The sequence below is a fragment of the Pempheris klunzingeri genome, chromosome 20 (assembly GCF_042242105.1).
Source record: "Pempheris klunzingeri isolate RE-2024b chromosome 20, fPemKlu1.hap1, whole genome shotgun sequence".
NCBI classification, from domain to species: Eukaryota; Metazoa; Chordata; class Actinopteri; order Acropomatiformes; family Pempheridae; genus Pempheris; species Pempheris klunzingeri.
In genome coordinates, this window is record NC_092031.1 from 6,521,171 (window position 1) to 6,541,205 (window position 20,035).

Here is a 20,035-nt window from a genome sequence, read left to right on the forward strand (position 1 = left end):
TTGTAATAAAACTTTGTCAGCGAAGACACTAACACCACCGGAGAAGGGAGAAACACAATGTCGATTTCACTTTCAACAATCATTTTATTAGCAGTCCCAAGAGGCAATGAGAAAAAAAAGGAACAAATCAAAAAAAAAGGAACAGAAATTAAGATTACAGTCAAAACGGTGGGCCAGTCAGTCAGTGACCGTAAAGATGGAACAGAGGGCTACACACACACCAAACGAACACAAAAGTCACATTGTTAAAAAAAGGAACAGAAAGTGATAAATGAAGAAGACTGAATTTAATTTCATGGGTTGTGTGTGTGTGTGTGTGCGTGTGTGTTGGCTGATCCCTCTGTTCCTCCGGAGAAATTCACCAGGACCGACCCCATATTCTCACACACACACACACACACACACACACACTCTCTCACACCTCGCACACATACACAAACATATCAAAAAGCCAGTCAAGGCGTCTTCCTCTCTTCAGTAAAAGCCATGATTTTATATATAGGCAATTTTTGACAGAGAAACCAACAATCAACAAACCACAGCTGTTCAGGCAGGTCTTTAAAATCGTTATTTTCTATTAATTCTGTACAGATTATATATTTTATTTACACACTGAACATCATCAGTGCGGAGACAACTCAAAAATTGCAAACATTAACTGATGTCCATTTATTTGCTGTCAGTCTGTGCTCATTTGTCTGCTGGAAGTTGCTTTTTTTTTGTACAATTTTGGACATCAAAACTTTTGATGAATATAAAGTCTGCGGCACTACTCGTCATCAGCAGACAGAATCATCCACAGAAAGTAATCATGCGGAGGATTTCCCTTTGCTGTGATGCTGAGATCAAAAGTTCACACCTGTCTGATTTCTTTTGTCTTTTATTCTGTGTTTTACTTTGTGTCGAGCCGTTCTCTTTGCTGCATAGACTTTGAACTAACGAAAGCGTCCCCTCATAACGGAACCATGACAGCAATTTGAAACGCACATCTGGCTCATCAGTGACCAAACATCTGAGCCAGATGTTTGTCTCAACAACGAAAACTCAACTGAAGCAAATCTGGATTACATCAATTACTGTAATGACTGGTTATCACTCACAGCAGCCACCTTCATTTCCAGCTTCCTTGTCGACATTATAACAAGATTTTACATTTCACGATATGCCTTTAATGCTTTCTGTAGACACACCAGGACATAAGAATTGGGCAGTGGGTGACTAATCCTCTCACATCTGGAAGCGCACACACATACACACACACACACACTTACTTTATGGATGATTGGAGCAGCATGGGGAGGGGATACTAAGGCCATGATTAAAAGGACAGGAGACAGAAAGAACAGCATTTATTTAATTCCATTTATGTCTTGGTACGTAGATGTCCTTCACTCTATTGGGATTCAATCATATAAAAAGTTTGCTTGCTATCCAAGGGTCGTTTATTCACCCAAAACAGCCTTTCAGTGCTAGTAATACAGACAGTACACCGACTATAGTCAACTCCAGCCGTCTCCGTCACTCACTCAGTCTGTTGCATACAACTGTTCACTTGTGTATATACATTACCCCTCCTCGTCAGTTATTTTGCTCCTGCTGTGTTGGAGCAGTAGATTTGAGGCAGAGTAAAGCTCTATTAACATCAGACACTCGCTCACACACACACACACACACACACACATATACACACCTCCCACACATGCACTCGCACTACCACACACACACACACACACAACGAGATCTGCCAGCTGGTCTCATGTGCTCAGCTGACAGACAGCAAGGAGAGCTTTAGTTTATTAGATTTAAAAAAAAAAAAAAAAAAAAAAAAAAAAAAAAAAAAGATAAAGCGCTTTCTCTCATAAGGAAGGGTGGACTTGGGGGTCAGTGGTGGGGTCAAACGGGTGAAGGTGGAAATTTGTAGGCCTAGCTGAGAAGCTGGCGGATCTCCTTGTGCATGTGACACAAGAAGTCCACGTATGACGCTCCCCCGCTGCCACTCTTGTCCTCGACCAAGAAGTGCCTGAATATCAGCTCGGCTCTGTCTTCCTGTTTCACCACCATCAGCTGCAACCAAGAGGAGAGACGAGTGTCAGACGGAGAAGAGGAAGAGGAGTGCAGGAGCACTAGTTACAGCCACGTTACACTTTCAGTTACAGCCAAAATGTGTCTGTACAAGTGAATTACAATTATCAATAACTTTTGAGTAGGGCAGTAACTTACAATTATTTTTACTATTAATTAACATTCATTCATTATTTTCTCAATAAACTGTTTACCAAACAGTAAAAAAAGCCCCACAGGATTTCATTTGTTAACTTCTTTTCATTTTTGGTTAAAACAGACAAAAGGGACTTCCAGAAAAAACATGTTTATATTCCTCAAAGTGAGGTGTTAAAAAAAAGAAAACCAAGCACTGATATCAAAAATGTTTTTGAACTCAGCCCCAGACAGGACAGAAGTAACAAAAGAAGGACACAAAGTGTTCGGACTCAAAGACATCAGAGAGGGAAAGAGACAGTTTACCTTCATGTATCGCGATCGCTGTGCTCTGAAGGAGTCGACGATCTCTCTGAGTCTCTGAGAGAAAGGGTTGTCCAGCACTGGCAGACTTGTCTGAAACACAGAGCAGAGAAATTCAGAAATGGTGCACGACTTTGACAGTTACGCCGAAATATGGCTGGGCGACATCAATATGGTGATATGAATATTTTCAAATACACTGTCCGTCAGGATACAGGAAATATATGCAGAAAAGGGTAACAAAGGATTTTGCCACTATGTGATTCCACTTAAAGTCAGTATACACTATCAGTCACTCGCTTGCACCACTAAGACAGTACACGTCAAAGAATTAACCAAAAAAACTCATCTGAAAATGCTGATGAACATTAAATGTCATGGAAAAACTAATGCAAAAAGACGGCCAGTTAATGTTCATTAACCGTATGTGGAAACAGAGGGTTGACATGGTTTTACACATGGTTTCAAAAATGCTAAAACTTCCAAAATGTTTTACTTCACAAGTCACGGATGAATCGTGTCATGACGTCTTCACCAGAATAGAAAGGACGACTACATACACTCAACTAATATTTTGAAAAACTTCTAAGTTCTGCCTCCGCCCCCCTGACAGCTATTTGGTGATTAAAAAAAAAAAAGCTTTTTACTGCAGGCTGTAAAGCATTTTTAGGTTGCAGACGAGTTCTGAATAAATATTACATTTTGTAAAAACATTTGTTTAAAAAGATGGTTTTAACACTGTTGTGTATCACAACAAGGACTAAGCTGCAGGCACTGAGTCAGCCAGCCAAGGTAAACAAACATGAATGGAAGCAGATCCGTTTCCTCTCACCATGCTCGGGTCGATCTGGCTGAAGCTCGGCGTGCCGAAGATGTTGAGCAGCAGCTCCTGTTGAGCGCTGGCTCCCACCCACAGGAAGAGGTGGAGTCCAGTCTCCAGGAGGTAAACTCCCCCTTTAGACAGCCTCTCCTCTGAGGCCCTCACCGCCACCGGCAGTGACCCGCTTTCCAGCTTCATCTGGAAAACAGACACAATGATAGATGTTAGCATCTACTGATGATCTAATTTGTACGTGTTGAAAAGTTAATTGTGTGTAATAAAGATGATGAGCTGTCAAAATAAAACACCACACTTTTCATGTACCCAACATCGCCTCTTTAATGGCTCAAGTGTGCAGATTTTAGCTTAAGACATCACTACTGAGCTGTGAAGACGAAAGCCCAGAACCAGTGTATTCACTAATAGTGGCTCTGTGTGGAAAAAAAAAAAGGCCACTCATTCATCTACAAGAAGCCGGTCTGTCGGCGCAGCGGGTGTGCCAACAAAGTGGCCTCAGACAAAACATAAAAAAGGCTCAACATTTGGTGCAGTGCAACATTAAGTCGTCTGGCAAGGTGAAGCATTGGCTAATAAAACACACGCAAAGGGCACATTCCTAATGGATTACTTTGTAACGCGAATGTCGTATTTCTACTGTTAACATTGCAGTGGTCATGACAAGAAAGATGAAATGGCAGCAGCTGTGTCAGGTGCTTTGGCGTCTCATAAGTCTTTAAACGCATCACGCTGTTACTCCAACTGGACTTCCTGGATCATATGTCATTGTCTCACTGGTACCTTAAACAACACAGATCCATTTCTACAACGCTTTCCACCAGAGAATCAAACAGATAGTTACGTTTACGTGTAACTGTTACAAATAGTGGTGATAGAGGAAGTCTTTGTCTTTCTTTTTAAAAAAAGGACTTTCTGGTTCTTTGTTCTGAGTGCATGATTATGCAGGTGTATTCTGATTATCAATAATAACAGGCTGTTATCATATTAAAGACTAAACGCTCAAAAGTAGAGGTTTTATCAAGGCTTACTTCCATAATCAAGCGATCGTAACCTTCCAATAGGTAAAGTGAAGGGAGACATTTTCGTTGCTATGTGTGTGTGTTTGTGTGCGGTCTCACCAGTGGCAGCAGGCGGGGGTAGAAGAAGACGTGGCTCTCCGTCACATCCATGCAGCTGATCAGCTGCCTCAGGTAAGCCCGGTCGTCCAACGAGACGTCGCCTCCCGGCAGCAGCACGTCGCTCTTCAGCACACAGTTCAGATAGACGGGTAGCAGCTTCATGCACTCAGGCAGGATCAGCTGGAAACACACACACACACACAACGTAAACATTTGAAGTAACACTTGATGATGACTTGATATGTGTGAAGGCAGAGCTTCGTAACTTTATCTGAGACACTAACATACTTTAATATTCATATTACCTTGTCTATATTGTGGTATTTATGTTCTAAGTACATGGATTGTGCTTTAAATCTACTTATCTTTTAAAAAAAACATGCAGCCACAGAAATCATTTACTGAAATGCAAAATGGCCTCCACATTACATGATCCCTGTTTAACACCAGGTATTCTTGATGTGTCTACTACTGCGTATATATACACTCAGGGTTGTCAGTACCTGACCAGCCGATGAGGGACTCGCACAGTTCTTTCGGTAGCAGGCCAGAATCTGAGCACATTGGTTGACCAGAGTGTCTCTCACCGCCTTTGTGGGGTTGTTCAGGATGCCACGGAAAGCTGCAACACACATACACACACATACACATAAATAGCGACAGCCATGAGGAATTAATCAACTACTTATTTCATAATATCAATTCCAGGTGTTTAATTCTACGTGATTTGATAAAATAAGGATTTTTTTATGTCAAATTCAGAGACATCTACAGTTACTTTCACTTTCTGTATCCTGCAGCTGCTGAGTGAATGATTCCTTGCTTCAAACTAACAAAGCTAAATACAAGCAAGCTATCAAGAGCAGCTATCAAGAGCTGTTTGCTTGAGAGTATTTTTACTCAGTCATTCCTCCACTCACACTTTACTCAGACTTTTACCAGAGTATAATGCTGTGTAGATTTGAACTGTACGTGCTCCAGCCCACACAGCCTGACACTGAATAACAATGAGGAGGGTATTCTGCTGTGTGAGCTGATTCTCACCATATTTGGAGAAGAAGTTGATGATTGTGTCGGTCTCACAGTTGCGGTAGAGGTCAGCCAGCTGAGAGCAGCAGTTGACCGCCATGTTGTGGACACGGAGCCGCCTTTGGCCGCTGCAGCTGGTGTAAAGCACGGCGCACTATGGAGAAACAAACAAATGAGCCGGCTCAGGAAGTGTTCACGTTTTGTTTTTACAAAAGGTCTGCGTTCTCTTCTTAAAAGGGTTTTTTTGCACACCTGCATTAGCGCCCCCGTCTCCTCACTGAGCTTGTCATCGTGTTTGAACTCGACAGTGATGGCCTTGTCACAGTCCAGGCCCGCTAGCTCCACATCTGTGGTGTTGCTCATGAAGAAGGAGCCGAAGAAGTCTGTCGCTCGGATACCTGAGGGGAGGAGGAGAGGGTGAGGACAAAGGCAGAAGAGGAAGGAACGGAAAGTCAGTATTCACACATCTCTAAGACTATTCTTCTGGTTTTCAAGGGAGGGACACTCACCTGTGCTGGTTCGGACCCTCATGACGGCGTCAAATCCAACTAGTTTCTGAACATCTCGCCTGAGGTCGTTCAGGAATCGCTCCCTGTCCGACTGAGCCTAAGATGAAGATGATGAAGATGAAGATATGTTACACAGTGGCAAACGATCCAGCTGGTATTTCAGCAAAATGCCATCAGACCAAAAAAAGTTATAGGTGCTACAGTAAATCCAAAACAAAATCTCCTTGGGCGGGTGGGCGGACTAAATATAATCCATGCGTGAGAAAACCTGATTTACAGTTTCTGATTGAGAGAATGCTTTGCTCTCACCTGGAAGTATGTGTATTTGTAGACAGAACCTCCAGTGGAGACGGGCACCACCCCTAACGTGGCAACATCCACATACTGGTTGGGGAAGAGGAAGAGGTCCACACAGCAGCCCTGGGCTACACACTCCTTAGCCAGGGTGTTGTAGAAACCCACCTGGGGCTGAAACAGAGACTGAGGATGACAGGAGAGGAAGGGGAGTCAGTGTGGAGCCTTTGTGGTAAAGTAAATTGAGTTAAACATTAAGCTGCCACATAACCATACTTCAAATCACCTTGTAACAATACTATACAATAAAGCACGACTTGCTACGCCGATGTTTACCTTCTCCTTATCGGTCCCAATCAGCTTCTTGTCTTCTCTGTTCTTTAGTTTTCCAGGAGCCTCTGCGATGGGCAGAGAGGTGTGAAACACAAACAGCTTCCCTGCACAGTCTGCGGCCTGAGAAAGTGACACACAGCAACATGCAAATCATCGTCACTGTCAGTGACACAGTGCACACTTAGCAGGATGACTCTGGATCTTGACCCTAATGCATCCGGATACACGACACTGAGTCATTTCTACACATTTTTAATTCCAGTACTGCAAAGCTTCGAGGGTTCAATTCAAGATTTTGACTGCTGTTCGGTTCATGGAAGACGCCAATTATGTCCCATTTGTCACCTCAGGCGAATTGACAACAAGAAATCTCACACAATAGCTCCCTTCAATCCAAAATGTTGCAGGAGCTGCAAGTATCACAAACTGAAATTCAAGAAAAAGGTGCAGTTCCTCAAATGAACCATTTTAGAAAATGCTGTGGGAAAAGGTCTGTGTTAAACCTTAAAATTAGAGTGCACCCCCGTAACTAAGTGGTTAAGCTCTGATCTTTTCGTACTGTCACATACGCCTCCCCCCTCTCTTGCTCGTTTCCACATCTAAAAAAACTTTTTACACCTAACAATATCTTTCTCATATTTCTGAACTGCATCTCTATAAATATAAGGTACAGGGACAATCATGCCAATGGTTTCACACAATTTCACTGAACTACAGGTGGCAGTAATGAGCTAAGAAATGCAGCACTGGGGCAACAAAGGCAGGGAAGAGCAAGACTCCTACCAAGAAAAAATGGATGCAACTGTGCAGGTATCAAAAAGTCAGTTTTAAAAGTGTTTTACAATGGAAATGCATTCATCATGTTTGCTGGACTTCTAGGATGTACACAATGCGTCTTTCTGGAAGTAAACGAAAACTGTGTTCATAAGAAAGGTCCACAGGGTTCCTTTGAATAAATCTATCAAGATGTGGAAAGACTTCCCACATGTAGCCAACCTGAACAAAATATGTGGTTACCTTGAGTGCCTCTAGTCCCGCCTGTATGACGGGTCCAAAGACCGTCTCTGTCTCCCTGGTGTCAGCAAACATCTCTGGGATCTGGTCCAACAAACTGGAACACACAAACAGTGTGTCATTACATCCAATCAATCTGTCTGTCCACACACACAACTCCTGTCTTTGCAAAGTTCTGTATGTCTGGTTTTAAGTCCTCCCACCTCTCGATAACTAGCCGGCTCTCGTTAACGTTGACCAGGAAGCCGTCGAGCAGTGGTACAAACATGTCTGATACATCCGACACCACCAACATCTGGGGCTGGGCCAGGCTTGACTTGACGTTGTAGAAGTGCAAAACCTTGTTGTAGGTGACAAAGCCCACCCTGACTACAGAGTCCATTTCCGGGTTCTCCCTGAACGAGGAAACAGAGGATGAAATGGGAGAATGGTCAAATTGGCATTTCTTGACATGAGCTTGAGGTTCCTTATTTTCCCATTTCAGATTATCTTTGTTTCCTTCCTTCCTTCCTCTCCATCTCCTCACTTCATTCTCATTGTTCCTTCTTTTCTTCATTTTTCTTAATTCTCACTTTCTCCTTGCTGCATAATTAATTTCTTCACTTCCTAACCTTCTCGTCTATTCAGTTTTTCATCAGTCTATTCTTCATTGGTTCCATTTGTCTTTTCTCCTCCTCTCTTCCATAACTCTTTCCCTGTGCGTTTCCCTCCCTCCTGTCCATCGCTTGTGCGTTTATGTGTTTGAGTACCTGGGCAAATAGTCTAGGAGGGTCTTGAGTTCCTGGCAGACAATGCTGACCATACCGCTCTTCACAGCGTTGTAGGACACATCGATAAGGAAGATGAAGGCTGGAGGCTGAGGAAGCTTGTTGTTCTGTTGGACGCAAGCAAAAACCACGTATGAAGTCATGTGTAAATAATACTAACATATTACTGTGTGCTAGAACTTTTCTTTTCTAAACAGGATGCTCCACTACATTTAACTACTCTGATAAATAATTTGATAGAAATTAACCCTTAGTGGGAGCACAGTCTTGCACAGGTTCTTATTTTAGTTTTATAAGCTCGCTGTCCCTTCAATACCAAAATCGAATCAGTACCCATCAGGATAACTAAATGTATTGTTAGCTGCCCGGCACAGAATCACATCCAAACTGATGCCCATGAAATGAAATGTTGACCAAACCAATGTCAGCAAATCAAGCTCAGACAGTAGTTCATTCACATTAGTTCTTCGGACCTGATCTCAACTGAATCATTTTGGCAGATGTTTGTTTATGGCTTTGTTCATTATTGCCTAATTGTGACCAGTGATAAATTCACGATATAAGCTTCTCCTCCAGGGAATTACTTTTGCAGATCCCTGACAGGATTTATGGATAAAAATCCCCTGTGGACTACCCTAAAGCTATTAGTTGGAATTGGAAAGATCATTTCAATACCAAAGCAGAGCTCTTAGAACAATGACAGCAGTCGTTAAATGTATGAGTCCATTGGGCAAAAAGTCAATTTTCTGCAGAGATCCCAGGACTTACCTTACAGTAGTAGACAGTAGCCAGGAACTCGTAGCTGCCCAGCGAAAGCTCCGGTCTGTCATAGCAGTCCACCCTCTTACCAGTGTGGTCCAGATGCTGGAAGTAATGTGGAGGCACTGCGGGAAAACGGGCAGATGGATAACATCAGTACAGTGACTAAATAAAAAAGCTTTAACACATGAAGACAGACGCAAACTCACCCTCTGTGACGCAGCTGCAAAACCCGCACTGGAAGCGGCGACCTCCCTCTATGAACTGCATGTATGGACACATGTAGGCCTTGCAACGGTTGCAGCGGATGGGACCACCCTCGCCATGGTCCACCAAGAACGGAGGTGTCTGACGAGACAGGGATGTTGGGATGAAAGGAGAAAGAGAATTACTTATCCAATAATCTTGATATGTGAGGCCAACACACTCGATTCAAACAATTTAGCTACAAGTGTGACTTCATCCTGACAAAATCCTACCAAATGTGTGCCGCTCCCTTATCAGTAATCATTTACACCCTCTTTTATATGAAGTTGTTTTTCCAGCAAAAGTGATGTAATAAAACTAGTCCAAATAGATATTGGTTACACATGAGATGAGTGCATGAAACAAGGCCACTCCCACCTTTGTGATTTTGAGACAGATTATCCCACATTACATTGCAGGTATCCTGTGACAATAACTACATATCAGGCAATGCCCTGAAAACTAATCTTTTTAAATCAGGTCAGGGTTGAAAACTGTCCAACTGTTACGTAACTCTGAGCGGGAGATAGAGCTGCACTGTGAAACATAAAGATGAAGTGAGTGAAGAGCAAATCAAGCTTGTTTTTTGGGACCACATTAAGGCATCTATCTAAACACTTACAGGACTGTGGACTTTCTTTATAGAAATATAGATATTTAGTATGCTATTGCACATTATTAAGAAAAGCATCAAATTATCCCATTTTAGAAGCTAAAACCAGCAAATGTTTGGCATTTCTGCTTGACAAATGGCAAAAACACTATCAATTATCAAAATAGTTGCAGATTAATTTTCTATCTGCTAATCAATTTGACAAATTGTTGCAGTTCTAAGCAAAGCCAACAACCTCAAGGGTAATATGCTATAAATATTCATACAGAGCTCTTTTGAATGGCAACTTATTCCACTATCAGAAACACTTTATTTATCCCCAGGAAGAAAAATGCTATAAATAAAAGTGGTCACTTTCCCCAAAAAATATCTTACAATATCTAAAATACAGGAGAGCAAGAGAGAAGGCGGAGAGTGGACGGGGCAGCACTCACCTCATCTGGCGGCAGCGTGGCGAGGGGCTTGATGACGGCGGCTAGTGGCACCTGAGACTGCTTGGCCATATCGGCTGTGCAAGGCATATTGTAGGCCGTACAGCGGACAAACCTGGGACTGGCATTCCCTAAACACAGACACAGATTCTCCATTAATATGTCAATCTCTACAAGGTCCACATACTTTTCTCAAATGGAAACTTGATTTTGATGAGTTTCGCTAATAACTAGTTGGGGGAAGTGAGGAACCTGAAGGATAACCTGGGAGACATTAATCAAAGGTCACCAGTTTAATTGTCTGAACCCATCTGGACGATGTAGGTGAGGAAGCTGAATGAATGAATGAATGACACTTCCTAAGTGGGAGGCAGCCAGATGTGGATGTGTTTACAGGAAGTAGAGCGTACCTTGATCTTTGACTTGGAAGTTGGTGGTGACCAGCGGTGGGGCCTGACCTCTGACCCCTGTGGTGAATGGCTCGGTGCACTTAACCTTGTCGTCCTCTATTACCTGGATCTAAGAGGGAGGGGGGGGACAAAAATATCACAGCTTTTATATAAGTTTACAGCACAAATACACACACGTAAGTGCACAGGAGACATCGTCCTTGGGTCCCACAAAGGCGAAAAGAGGTACATTGAACACTCATGCAGGAGACAAATTTCTCACAACCCCCATACGCACACATCTGCTGCTACTAAACACACAATAAAAACCCATCAATATTAGTGGATACAAGTTTCATTGTCAAGTCAGTTGACAAATGTCACAAATTCATGCTCAAATAATTTGCGTATATTCACCAATATGATAAACTGACTTAAAAACAAAACTAAATGACACTTCCTTGAAAAAAAGGGCAGGACTTATCGAGGCATGCTGTTAATGAAAGGAGTTGTGGGTAAGTCAAAACATGGCAGGCCAGCATGCAGGGCACATAGAGGAAGATTTAAGGAGGCGGCTGTCTGAGCATGATCATAACTAAGTTGGACTGCTGTGACAAAACACAAAAACAGACAACCAACACAGCGCTATGGGATCCAGTGCACATGATGATAAATGGAGGGGGAAACTGACGAAACGGTTTGCAAAAGTTTTATTTAAAATAAATCCTCAGCACAGATTCCTCTACAAGTAATACAAACGAGATACAACATATTAATTAGTTGTTTTTGGAGGTGCTACTTGGCAAATTCTCTTACTTTTGGACAGAGCCAGGATAGCTGTTTCCAGTCTATATGCTAAGCTAATTTAGCTGCCTTTAGCTTCATATTTAGCGAACAGACATGCAAGTGGTATCAATCTGGAGAGCAAATCCAGCGACAACTTGAAATCTGAGTGTTTAGGGCGCATACCACATGGGTGCAAACGCCCTGTGCGCCGAATCCTACGTTCGATTCCCGACTGGCCGGACTATTTGCTGCATGCCAATATTTGCTATTTCCTATCTCTCTCCACTGTCACTATAAAATGTATCCAAACAAAATTGTCAAAATGTCAAACTACTACTTTTTATTTACACTGATGTTTTGTTCGGACTGTACTTGTTTAGACATTACTGCTGGAATACATCAGATACCAAAATGCATCAGTGATGTCCAACATAAGTGTTTATTTTCAGTCCTAATGGAAACGAAAATTAAAGGAGAAACATTGTAATTACCAGGAATACCTGACCCATTAATATAATACACAGCATTAGTTTTCCCAACAAGAGCCCATCTTTCACATTATGACGATCACAGACTTTAAAGGGTTAGAACGAAAGAACAGGAGGTGGAAGCTGTATTAGTGCAAGCGGGCAGAAGACATGATGAAGCAGAGGAAAAGGCAGGCACACAGGAAACTTACTGGGCTGGGGATAGCGTCTGGATCTATTCTATGTCTTGATTTCTGCACAGCCGGCATGTCAGACGCTTGCTTTACATTCAAAGTTTGTCCAGCAAATTGTGCAAAACAGGACAAAATAAATACATACAAAGAGTGAAAATATAAAAAAGGAGTGTGAGAAGACAAAACTCAGCAAGACTGTTCTGAGTAGCAGGCAGCATTGTTGTTACTCAAAGAGAAACTGATCAGTAGTATTGATTATAGATTAGTGGTGCTGTAGTCAATGGCAATCAAGCACAAGTAGATGTAGGCTTATATACCAGGCGCCTATTTGACACACATGCTAAGCAGCTCTAAATGTAAAGAAGGCTACAGAAGGTTACAAACAAAGTGAAAATACTACTGTTAGACATCTGTGGAGCTAGAGCTTAAAAAAAATAAGTCAATATATACTGTGATATGCAGTTGTTAATGTGATGTACCAAGCTGAGTAAACACATTTACGTTAATTACGTTTTTGTATTTCTCTAAATTTGAACAGGTGGAAGCCCGATTTAGATTTAAATTCCCTCTTTGTCAAGACAGATCAGGCCGAGAGGGCAGCATTATGACAATAGATACAACAGACAACATTAACAAGCCATAAAAGACTTCCTGCACCATACAAGACAGCACAGAGTTTGTCCAGTTACAGATATTTGAACATGTATTTGACAGCATGATCAAGCCCACTGCAATAGTGACCTATAACTGAGACTGTTAAGTGATAAAAATACTAAAACTTTTATCAAACATTTAGACGACAGAACCGGTTATCGTGATATCACAGCAGGAAAATATCACAAGGAATCCAGTTCAATGTGATGATGACATAACAGTACATTTTACTGCCCAGCCCTACGTGCTACATGCAAAATCATTTACACTCAGTGGCCACTTTATTAGGTAGGTACACGTGTACATTTTAATGTTAAATGTTAATTTGTGATTTGTAATTTGTGTTTCTGCCATAAATTCTTTCATGTAAGAGATTCATAATGTTCAGTTTTTGCTGACATTGTAGGAAATGTGTACATTTAATAATGTTAATTACTGAGGTCATAGGTAAAGGTGGTGTTCTACTAGACTACATTATTTTGAAAGACGTTCTGTGTTGGTTTAGAATAGTATTAGTGTGTGAGATTGCGTTTGCTCACCGGGCTAGGAATGGCATCAGGGTCAAGTCTTTTCTGTGCAGGGGGAGCAGGAGCCGGTGCAGGTGCAGGGGCTCCGTAGTTTGGTTGCCCTGGATAAGGGCCTGCATAGCCAGGCTGAGGGCCTCTCACCTGCCCAAACGCACCTGAGGAGAACAAAAGAGTAGCTTAGTGATAGAGAAAACACAAGAGATCTATCGAGCTTTCATCTAGTAGCCGTCTGCTCACCATTCTGCTGAGGAGGGTATCCTCCCTGCATGCCAGGCTGAGATGGAGGCTGTTGCAGGGGTCCAAGAGGGCCTGGTGGGCCCTGTGGTCCTGGAGGCAGGTGGTTGCTCTGGGCCATGGAAGTGGGAGGCATCTGAGCACCGGGAGGAGGGGGACCTGAGTGGTAGGGGGATATCTGGGATGGAGGGGGCTGCTGTTGGGGTGGCATGGGGCCTGGGTACTGGCCAGAGGGAAGTGAGGTTGGAGGAGGACCAGGAGGAGGGAAAGACCCAGGTTGAGAGGAAGGAGGGGGTGCCCTAGGTGGAAAGGAGCCGTGTGTGGGGGGAGGTGGGCCAGAGACGAAGGCAGGCTGGCTGACAGGTGGAGGTGCTGAGGAGAAGGGGGGCTGGGCTGGAGGGAAGGACTGTTGTGGCTGGGACACTGGGGGAGCAGGAGCTTGGCTGGGTGGAGACACAGGACCTGAGTAGGAGGAGGGTGGAAAGGTTTGCTGGGAGGAAGGAGGCGGCGGTGCAGAAGAGGTGAACTGCTGTTGAGAGGTAGGGGGAAGAGAAGAGTTGAATGGCTGTTGAGAGGGAGGTGGTGGGCCTCCGTAATATTGCTGAGAAGCTGCAGGGCCACTGGGAGGGGGTGCTTGGGATGGGGCAGAGGACGTCGGGGGAGGAGCTTGGTTGTAGGAGGGCGGAGGTGCGGCCGAGTAGGCAGTACTGACAGGCGGCTGTGAGCTGTGAGGTGGAGCTGAGGAGAGAGCGACAGTGTAACTACTCCAGGTGACATTAAGTCTATGATACATGAATCTACAACACGTGCAATTAAATCCGTAAGATACGTCCACATCACATGCTATTCACCATTCACATAACTGTTCATCAAAATTTACCGTATCCTGGCCCTGCTGGGGTTGGCGGTCCAGAGGTGATGTGCATCCCAGTCATCTGGTTAGTGACTTGCTGCATTGTGGGTGCTGGCCCGTATTGTTGGGGATAGGAGGGGGGCGGCCCTGTCATGTTCACAGCTCCATGATTGTACAGCTGGGACGCAGCAGGCCTGGAAACACACAAATCTTTCACTGTTCACGCAGTCGAGTAACCAGATTACAGCCGGTTTTTGTGCACTAAGCTGATTTCATACATCGTGTAAACAAGAAACCTGGTTTCAGTAATCGATGGAGGGGATTAGAGAAACCTGGTTTCCCTCGCTACATTTCTCCTGGAGAATGCTGAGTTCTAAACCATGTATATGAGTAACTGTGTTTCTGACAGGCTCATTATATGTACGCATGTGCAGTATTAAGACTTGGAGAGACACATGGGGAAAGAAGCAGCAGAATTGCTGAATGAAAGAAGATATCAGCACGGTGCAATGGGTTCTCCATCTAGATGCAAACACAAAGTTGCTTCAAGAAGTCTAAAAAAGAAGACAACTTTGACTGCTGAACATTTGTGAGGGAAGGCTCCGCTCTGTCTGTCTGTCTGTCCTTTCTAACTGCCCAGTCAGTCTGCTCTGACACATATAAACAAAAATAGTCAGGACTAACTGACGCAGCATCTTCTTTCCCAAATACAGTTAATGATAAAGCCATGCTTTCAAAATACTGTTGGGAGAAGAGTGTGGGACTACAGACCTGCTGCATGTATACGTGGATTTACAATAACCAGGCTACTACAGTGCACGTAAAAGCATTTTTCTGAGTAACATGGTGATTTACATGCATGTAAACACACTGATTAACATGATGCACTTACTGAACTACCTGTGTTTTAACTACAGCGTAGGGCTGCAAACCGCAAACAATGAATTTGGAAAAATATTAGCCAGCCTTGGTAATTTGTTCATCCTGACATTAGAGTTTGCTGCAGTAGAATATCATTCTAGCATGATGGACTTTCTGCGGTCTCTGCAGTATTGGGCCTTATCTTCTGTTCAATAATAGCACACAAAGAAAAAAGAAAACTGAGTATCAGCAGCAATTGGAACTATAGATCTACTTTTTTATGAGCAACTGCTGTCTATTACAGTTCATAATGTTCTGCTTCTTGACACACATCACATTGAGCGAGTTTTTGATTAATTTGCTTCGGTTGGTTTGAAGTCCACTTTCAGTCCTAACTAACCACATAGCAGTCTTCTTGGAGGAGCATCAAGTCTTGAGGTTTCATGTAGTGTCAGTGCAGTTATTTGGTGTATTTAAATGGATTCTATCACCTGCTTGAATGAGCTGAATATATAAAGTGAAAGCTGCAGAATTCCAATAACCTGCTACCAGTGAACACACCTCAAGAAGGAAAATGCATTTTTAAGCATCTGCAAAAATGATACCATACACGTTTAAAAACTAATTTCATAATAAAAGTTGTGAGTAGATTTTACTAAAAAAGGCGATGTTTTATGAAACCAAAGGCCTACACAGACTTGTGGGAATAACAATCAATTGGCATGTGATTACCTGGGTGGTGCCTGTGTCATAGGTGGAGGTCCATTCTGCATGTCCCCTTGGCTGTGACTGTACTGATTATATGGTTGAGGTGCTGAGACTGGAGGGGCTCCAGAGGCAGGAGGACCCCTGGCTGGACCTGAAATACAGGGATGAAAGATTACACACATACCTGCAAAAAGCATAATCATCTCTGCAGCAAATAATCCTGAATTTCATTCAGATGTCAATCTCTCTAATGTGACGAGATTAGTGCAGCAAGCTACACATGGCTATAGGCCACTGTGGTGCCCAAACACATTTTTAGAACTAACTGATTACATTCCCTGACTTTACCTCTGGGGTTAGGAGCCCAGACTACATACTGAAAAAAGGCTGCCAAAGAGTGTGTGCTAAGAAGGTCAGTTAAATTAATGGGACCGATTGTCTGATCAAGGCTTGGACAACTTTAAGATGTTGCCGGTAAATCAGTAAATCTAGTCAGGTCAGCTGTTTTTATCATTTTAAAATTGCAGTCATGAGAAACTGTGATATCAAAAAAGCAAAATACAAGCTCTACCTTCCCTAAAGAACATTAAAATAATAAAAACACAAATCAAAAATACAAAGTGAACAAATGGAAAGTAAATAAGACCAGTGGAGACAGAGATTCGGAACATCTATCTCACATTTTAAGAATGTAGTTCACATTTCTAGGTTGGCAATGCAAAAAATTGGCAACAAAAAGGTTAGTAACTGGCTTGCTAAACAGTTCCTGGCATCACATCCACCCAAAAGATCTTCTTCTATTGTACGCCGACAAAAGGATGTGGCAGCCAGAATAATGCCTGTAGGTGCACAGAGGATTTGATGATTGCAGAGCATGTGGAGTGTGAAATGAGCTAGAAAAAGAGAGGAGGCAGTTACCTAAGTCAAGAGGAGAGGAGAGGTCAGAGACTGGGTTGGCGGCCACAGCCTTAGAGGGAAAGCTTGTGAAAGGAGAATACCCTGAAATACAAGAAAAGAGGGAAAGAAAGCAAATACAGAGAGATGTAGGGAAATGCATGGAGCAACGTGAAGAAATGAGAGGGCAATCGAGATTAGTATGCACAGTGCTGTTCTCACACATACGTATGAACAATCACACGGCGGGAAGCAGGCAGAAGGACACTCCAAGGTTATGGCTCTGTGAACATCACAGTTGACTTGGCGTCTCACTGTTTCTCACTCACTCATTTGCAAACTTGTTCGGGGGCAGCTGTTTACCTTGTGGTGGAGCCCCAGGCTGGTAGGCTGAAGCAGGGCCATTGTAGGGTGCGTAGGGCGCCGGGTATCCCCCATCCAGGGGTGCGTAGCCAGGTTGGCTGTAGCCAGGCTGGGGCTGGCCATATGGAGAGGCCATTGGAGTGTGCTGGTTTACATTCATCCTCAGTTCATCCCTAAATCTGGATGAAACCAAACGAAAACAATTTCACAATGCCATAATCGAAGACTAAACTTGTTTAGCCTGATTCCACTGCCTGGTTTGACTACCAGGGTGCCTGGGGTGTATACGCCTGTGTGACAGGAATGCTATAAATGATAAAGGCTGCTGTGACAGTCTTTTCCATTTTCAACTAAAAACAGAGGAAGTGAACCGAAGGCAGTCTTAAGAAGACATATTGAACCCCAACTGCACCTGAACTCACAAAAAGGAACGGCATGCAAAACTATTTCAGCCTGCACAGCTCTTGGCTCAACGACTTTGTAAAATCAGACACAAGTTAAACTTTTTTATGACGTTAACAATTCCTGGTTCAGTGACACCTTTATTAGCTTTTTAGGTTTGCCTTGCCCCACCCCACAGACTGCATCTTAGTCACTGACCATGAAGTTTACACATACATACTGAGAAACAATAAATGCTTTATATATGTATTACAAACTGCCTACAAAGACAAAGAGTCCCCATGCTGGCATTCACATGTCACTTATGCTAGTCCAAAACTTATTCTGATTATTTAAAGACACAGACAACAACACTGGTGACTCTCAGGGATGAGGGTGAGATTAAATATCTGATACTGTGCTGAGTCTCCTGACCTCATGAGTTAAATGTTTACAGGTCGTAATAGTCAAGTCATGAGAGGACACCGACAGGTAACTTGGTCAGTTAGTCAACTTTATGAGCACGATCACTCCTGCATATCACATGTCAACTCTAACCTCACTAACTCAAGTGCACGAGTGGCGTTGTTTATTAAACTTGGCTTCTGGAGACTGGCCTAACCTATATGAGTGATGAGTATCATCTATCAGACAAACACAGGCTAAACGAGCGCGGCCTTTGAATAATTCAGCAGTGCAGGTGCCACAACGAGAAATACAATCGCTGGAGCCCGTACAGCTATTTAGTATGTCGGGCCTACCGAGTGACCCACATCTAGTCCCCCAGCTAGGTTGCACAATTTCAGACAAACACAACAAAACTAGTCTAAACTCGCTCAGAAATGTAATTTATGAAAACAGGAAACATATGAAAGTAAAGTTAAACGCCAGCTTCGTAAGGCTGAAGTGTTATAATGGGAAAGCGGAGGAAAGCTAGCGAACCTAGCAATGTGCTAACGGGAACAACCTCAGTGCCGCATTACAATTAGCATTAGCTCGCTAGCTACATATCAACCAAAAGCTCAAAACACAGTTAACACATGACCTGACAAAGCGCTGCGAGTCCAAACTACATCTTTGATCTAACAAACTTCCAAGTCGTGGGGGATTGACCTAACATGCTAACGTTAGCAACCAGGCAACTTGAATCATGATGACAGCAGCAGTGGCTGAATCAGCTGTGACCAACCCGGGGTAGCAACTGTTAGCCTACTAGCTAAGCTAAGCTAGAAACCGCCAGCTATTTCTCAAGGCGATGCTAGCCGTACCGTAGCATTAGCTAGCGTAGCAAAAAGCCAGGCTCTGCTGTCAAACCGGGGACGGGGTGTCACACAAGAACTGGCTCCACATCGAAACCTACCTCCGAAGTGGTGTAAGTAGTAAGGCTATCCTCTGCTCGGGACAAGCTGCGAAACCCGGTGGCCGACAAACTGTGAAGCCGATGTCGTCCCGGGGTGTTTCTCACTAATCCCTTCTCGGTATCAGAAGCGGACATTCAGCGGAACTGCTGCAGCGCTGTGCCACGTCCACATCCGGACACCGCAGAGCGACTTCCCCTCGCTCACCTCCTCCCTCTGCTGTACTGAGAGGTAGGAATAATAATAACAACAACAGTAATAGTAATAATAATCAATCAATCAATCAATCAATCAATCAATCAAATACTTTATTAATCCCCGAGGGGAAATTCCGTTTATAGCTTTTGAATTGAAAAATGTGTGACTAGAACAAAGTAAAGGAAGGTAGGCACTCATACTCAGTGAATATTATGTGCACAGGCTCTGTAATGTTTGTTTTCACACTAGGTTTGCCATAGACATATTCACAGCTTTCTTGGCTCTGTAGAGTTTCCCTTAGGCTAAGAGCCAATATGGCGATGGTGATCCCTCCAGTCATCTATCAAATGATAATATAATGTCACAAGAAGGAGCCATTTGAATTGGGCCCAAGTGTCTGCAGTAAATATGTGCCAGTCTGGACCCATGCCATGCACGGCTGCCAGATGTGGGACCAGATCCCTTTGCAGTCAGGTTCAATTTGGAATTATTTTAGGAATATTCATGACAAACCTGGCTTCATTTCATGAGGTGATCAGATTTAAGCCATTTTGGGTGCCTAAATTAAGTGATCCTTTCTCCTGTAAGATCAGAGATGTTGAAGCCGATGCACAGCAGCATTAGAGCCAGTATTCATTCATCCCAACACTGCAGAGGCCTGGCAACATAGAACCTGCCTCTCATTTACTGGACTAAA

The 20,035-nt window shown here is 43.3% G+C and overlaps 1 protein-coding gene across 2 annotated transcripts; it reads right to left on the reverse strand.

The window, feature by feature from the left end:
* Window positions 1-1,334: 1,334 nt before the first annotated feature.
* sec24c (SEC24 homolog C, COPII coat complex component) lies at window positions 1,335-19,281 on the reverse strand. 2 transcript variants are annotated; one of them, XM_070852465.1, is made up of 24 exons: window positions 19,143-19,281; window positions 17,402-17,580; window positions 17,063-17,143; window positions 16,169-16,295; window positions 14,603-14,769; window positions 13,726-14,460; window positions 13,501-13,643; window positions 10,882-10,990; window positions 10,475-10,602; window positions 9,391-9,529; window positions 9,191-9,306; window positions 8,405-8,529; window positions 7,859-8,050; window positions 7,659-7,752; window positions 6,645-6,761; window positions 6,324-6,494; window positions 6,015-6,111; window positions 5,758-5,903; window positions 5,521-5,659; window positions 4,980-5,098; window positions 4,477-4,656; window positions 3,353-3,538; window positions 2,524-2,613; window positions 1,335-2,064 (listed from the first exon to the last, which is right to left on the reverse strand). In XM_070852465.1, exons 2-24 carry the CDS (start codon window positions 17,559-17,561, stop codon window positions 1,924-1,926), a joined length of 3,702 nt encoding a protein of 1,233 aa, XP_070708566.1. In that variant the 5' UTR covers window positions 17,562-17,580; window positions 19,143-19,281; the 3' UTR covers window positions 1,335-1,923. The 2 variants fall into 2 exon arrangements, with proteins under 2 accessions (XP_070708566.1, XP_070708567.1); XM_070852466.1 differs by lacking the exon at window positions 17,063-17,143.
* Window positions 19,282-20,035: the final 754 nt, after the last annotated feature.

Bases quoted from the DNA above. Each gene is read 5' to 3' on its own strand.
- sec24c (XM_070852465.1), bottom strand. From the start codon at position 17,561: ATGAATGTAAACCAGCACACTCCAATGGCCTCTCCATATGGCCAGCCC. The intron at 17,144-17,401 runs GTAAACAGCTGC...CTTGTATTTCAG, and splicing joins GCCTGGGGCTCCACCACAAG to GGTATTCTCCTTTCACAAGC. The intron at 6,495-6,644 runs GTAAACATCGGC...TGTCATCCTCAG, and splicing joins TTGGGACCGATAAGGAGAAG to TCTCTGTTTCAGCCCCAGGT.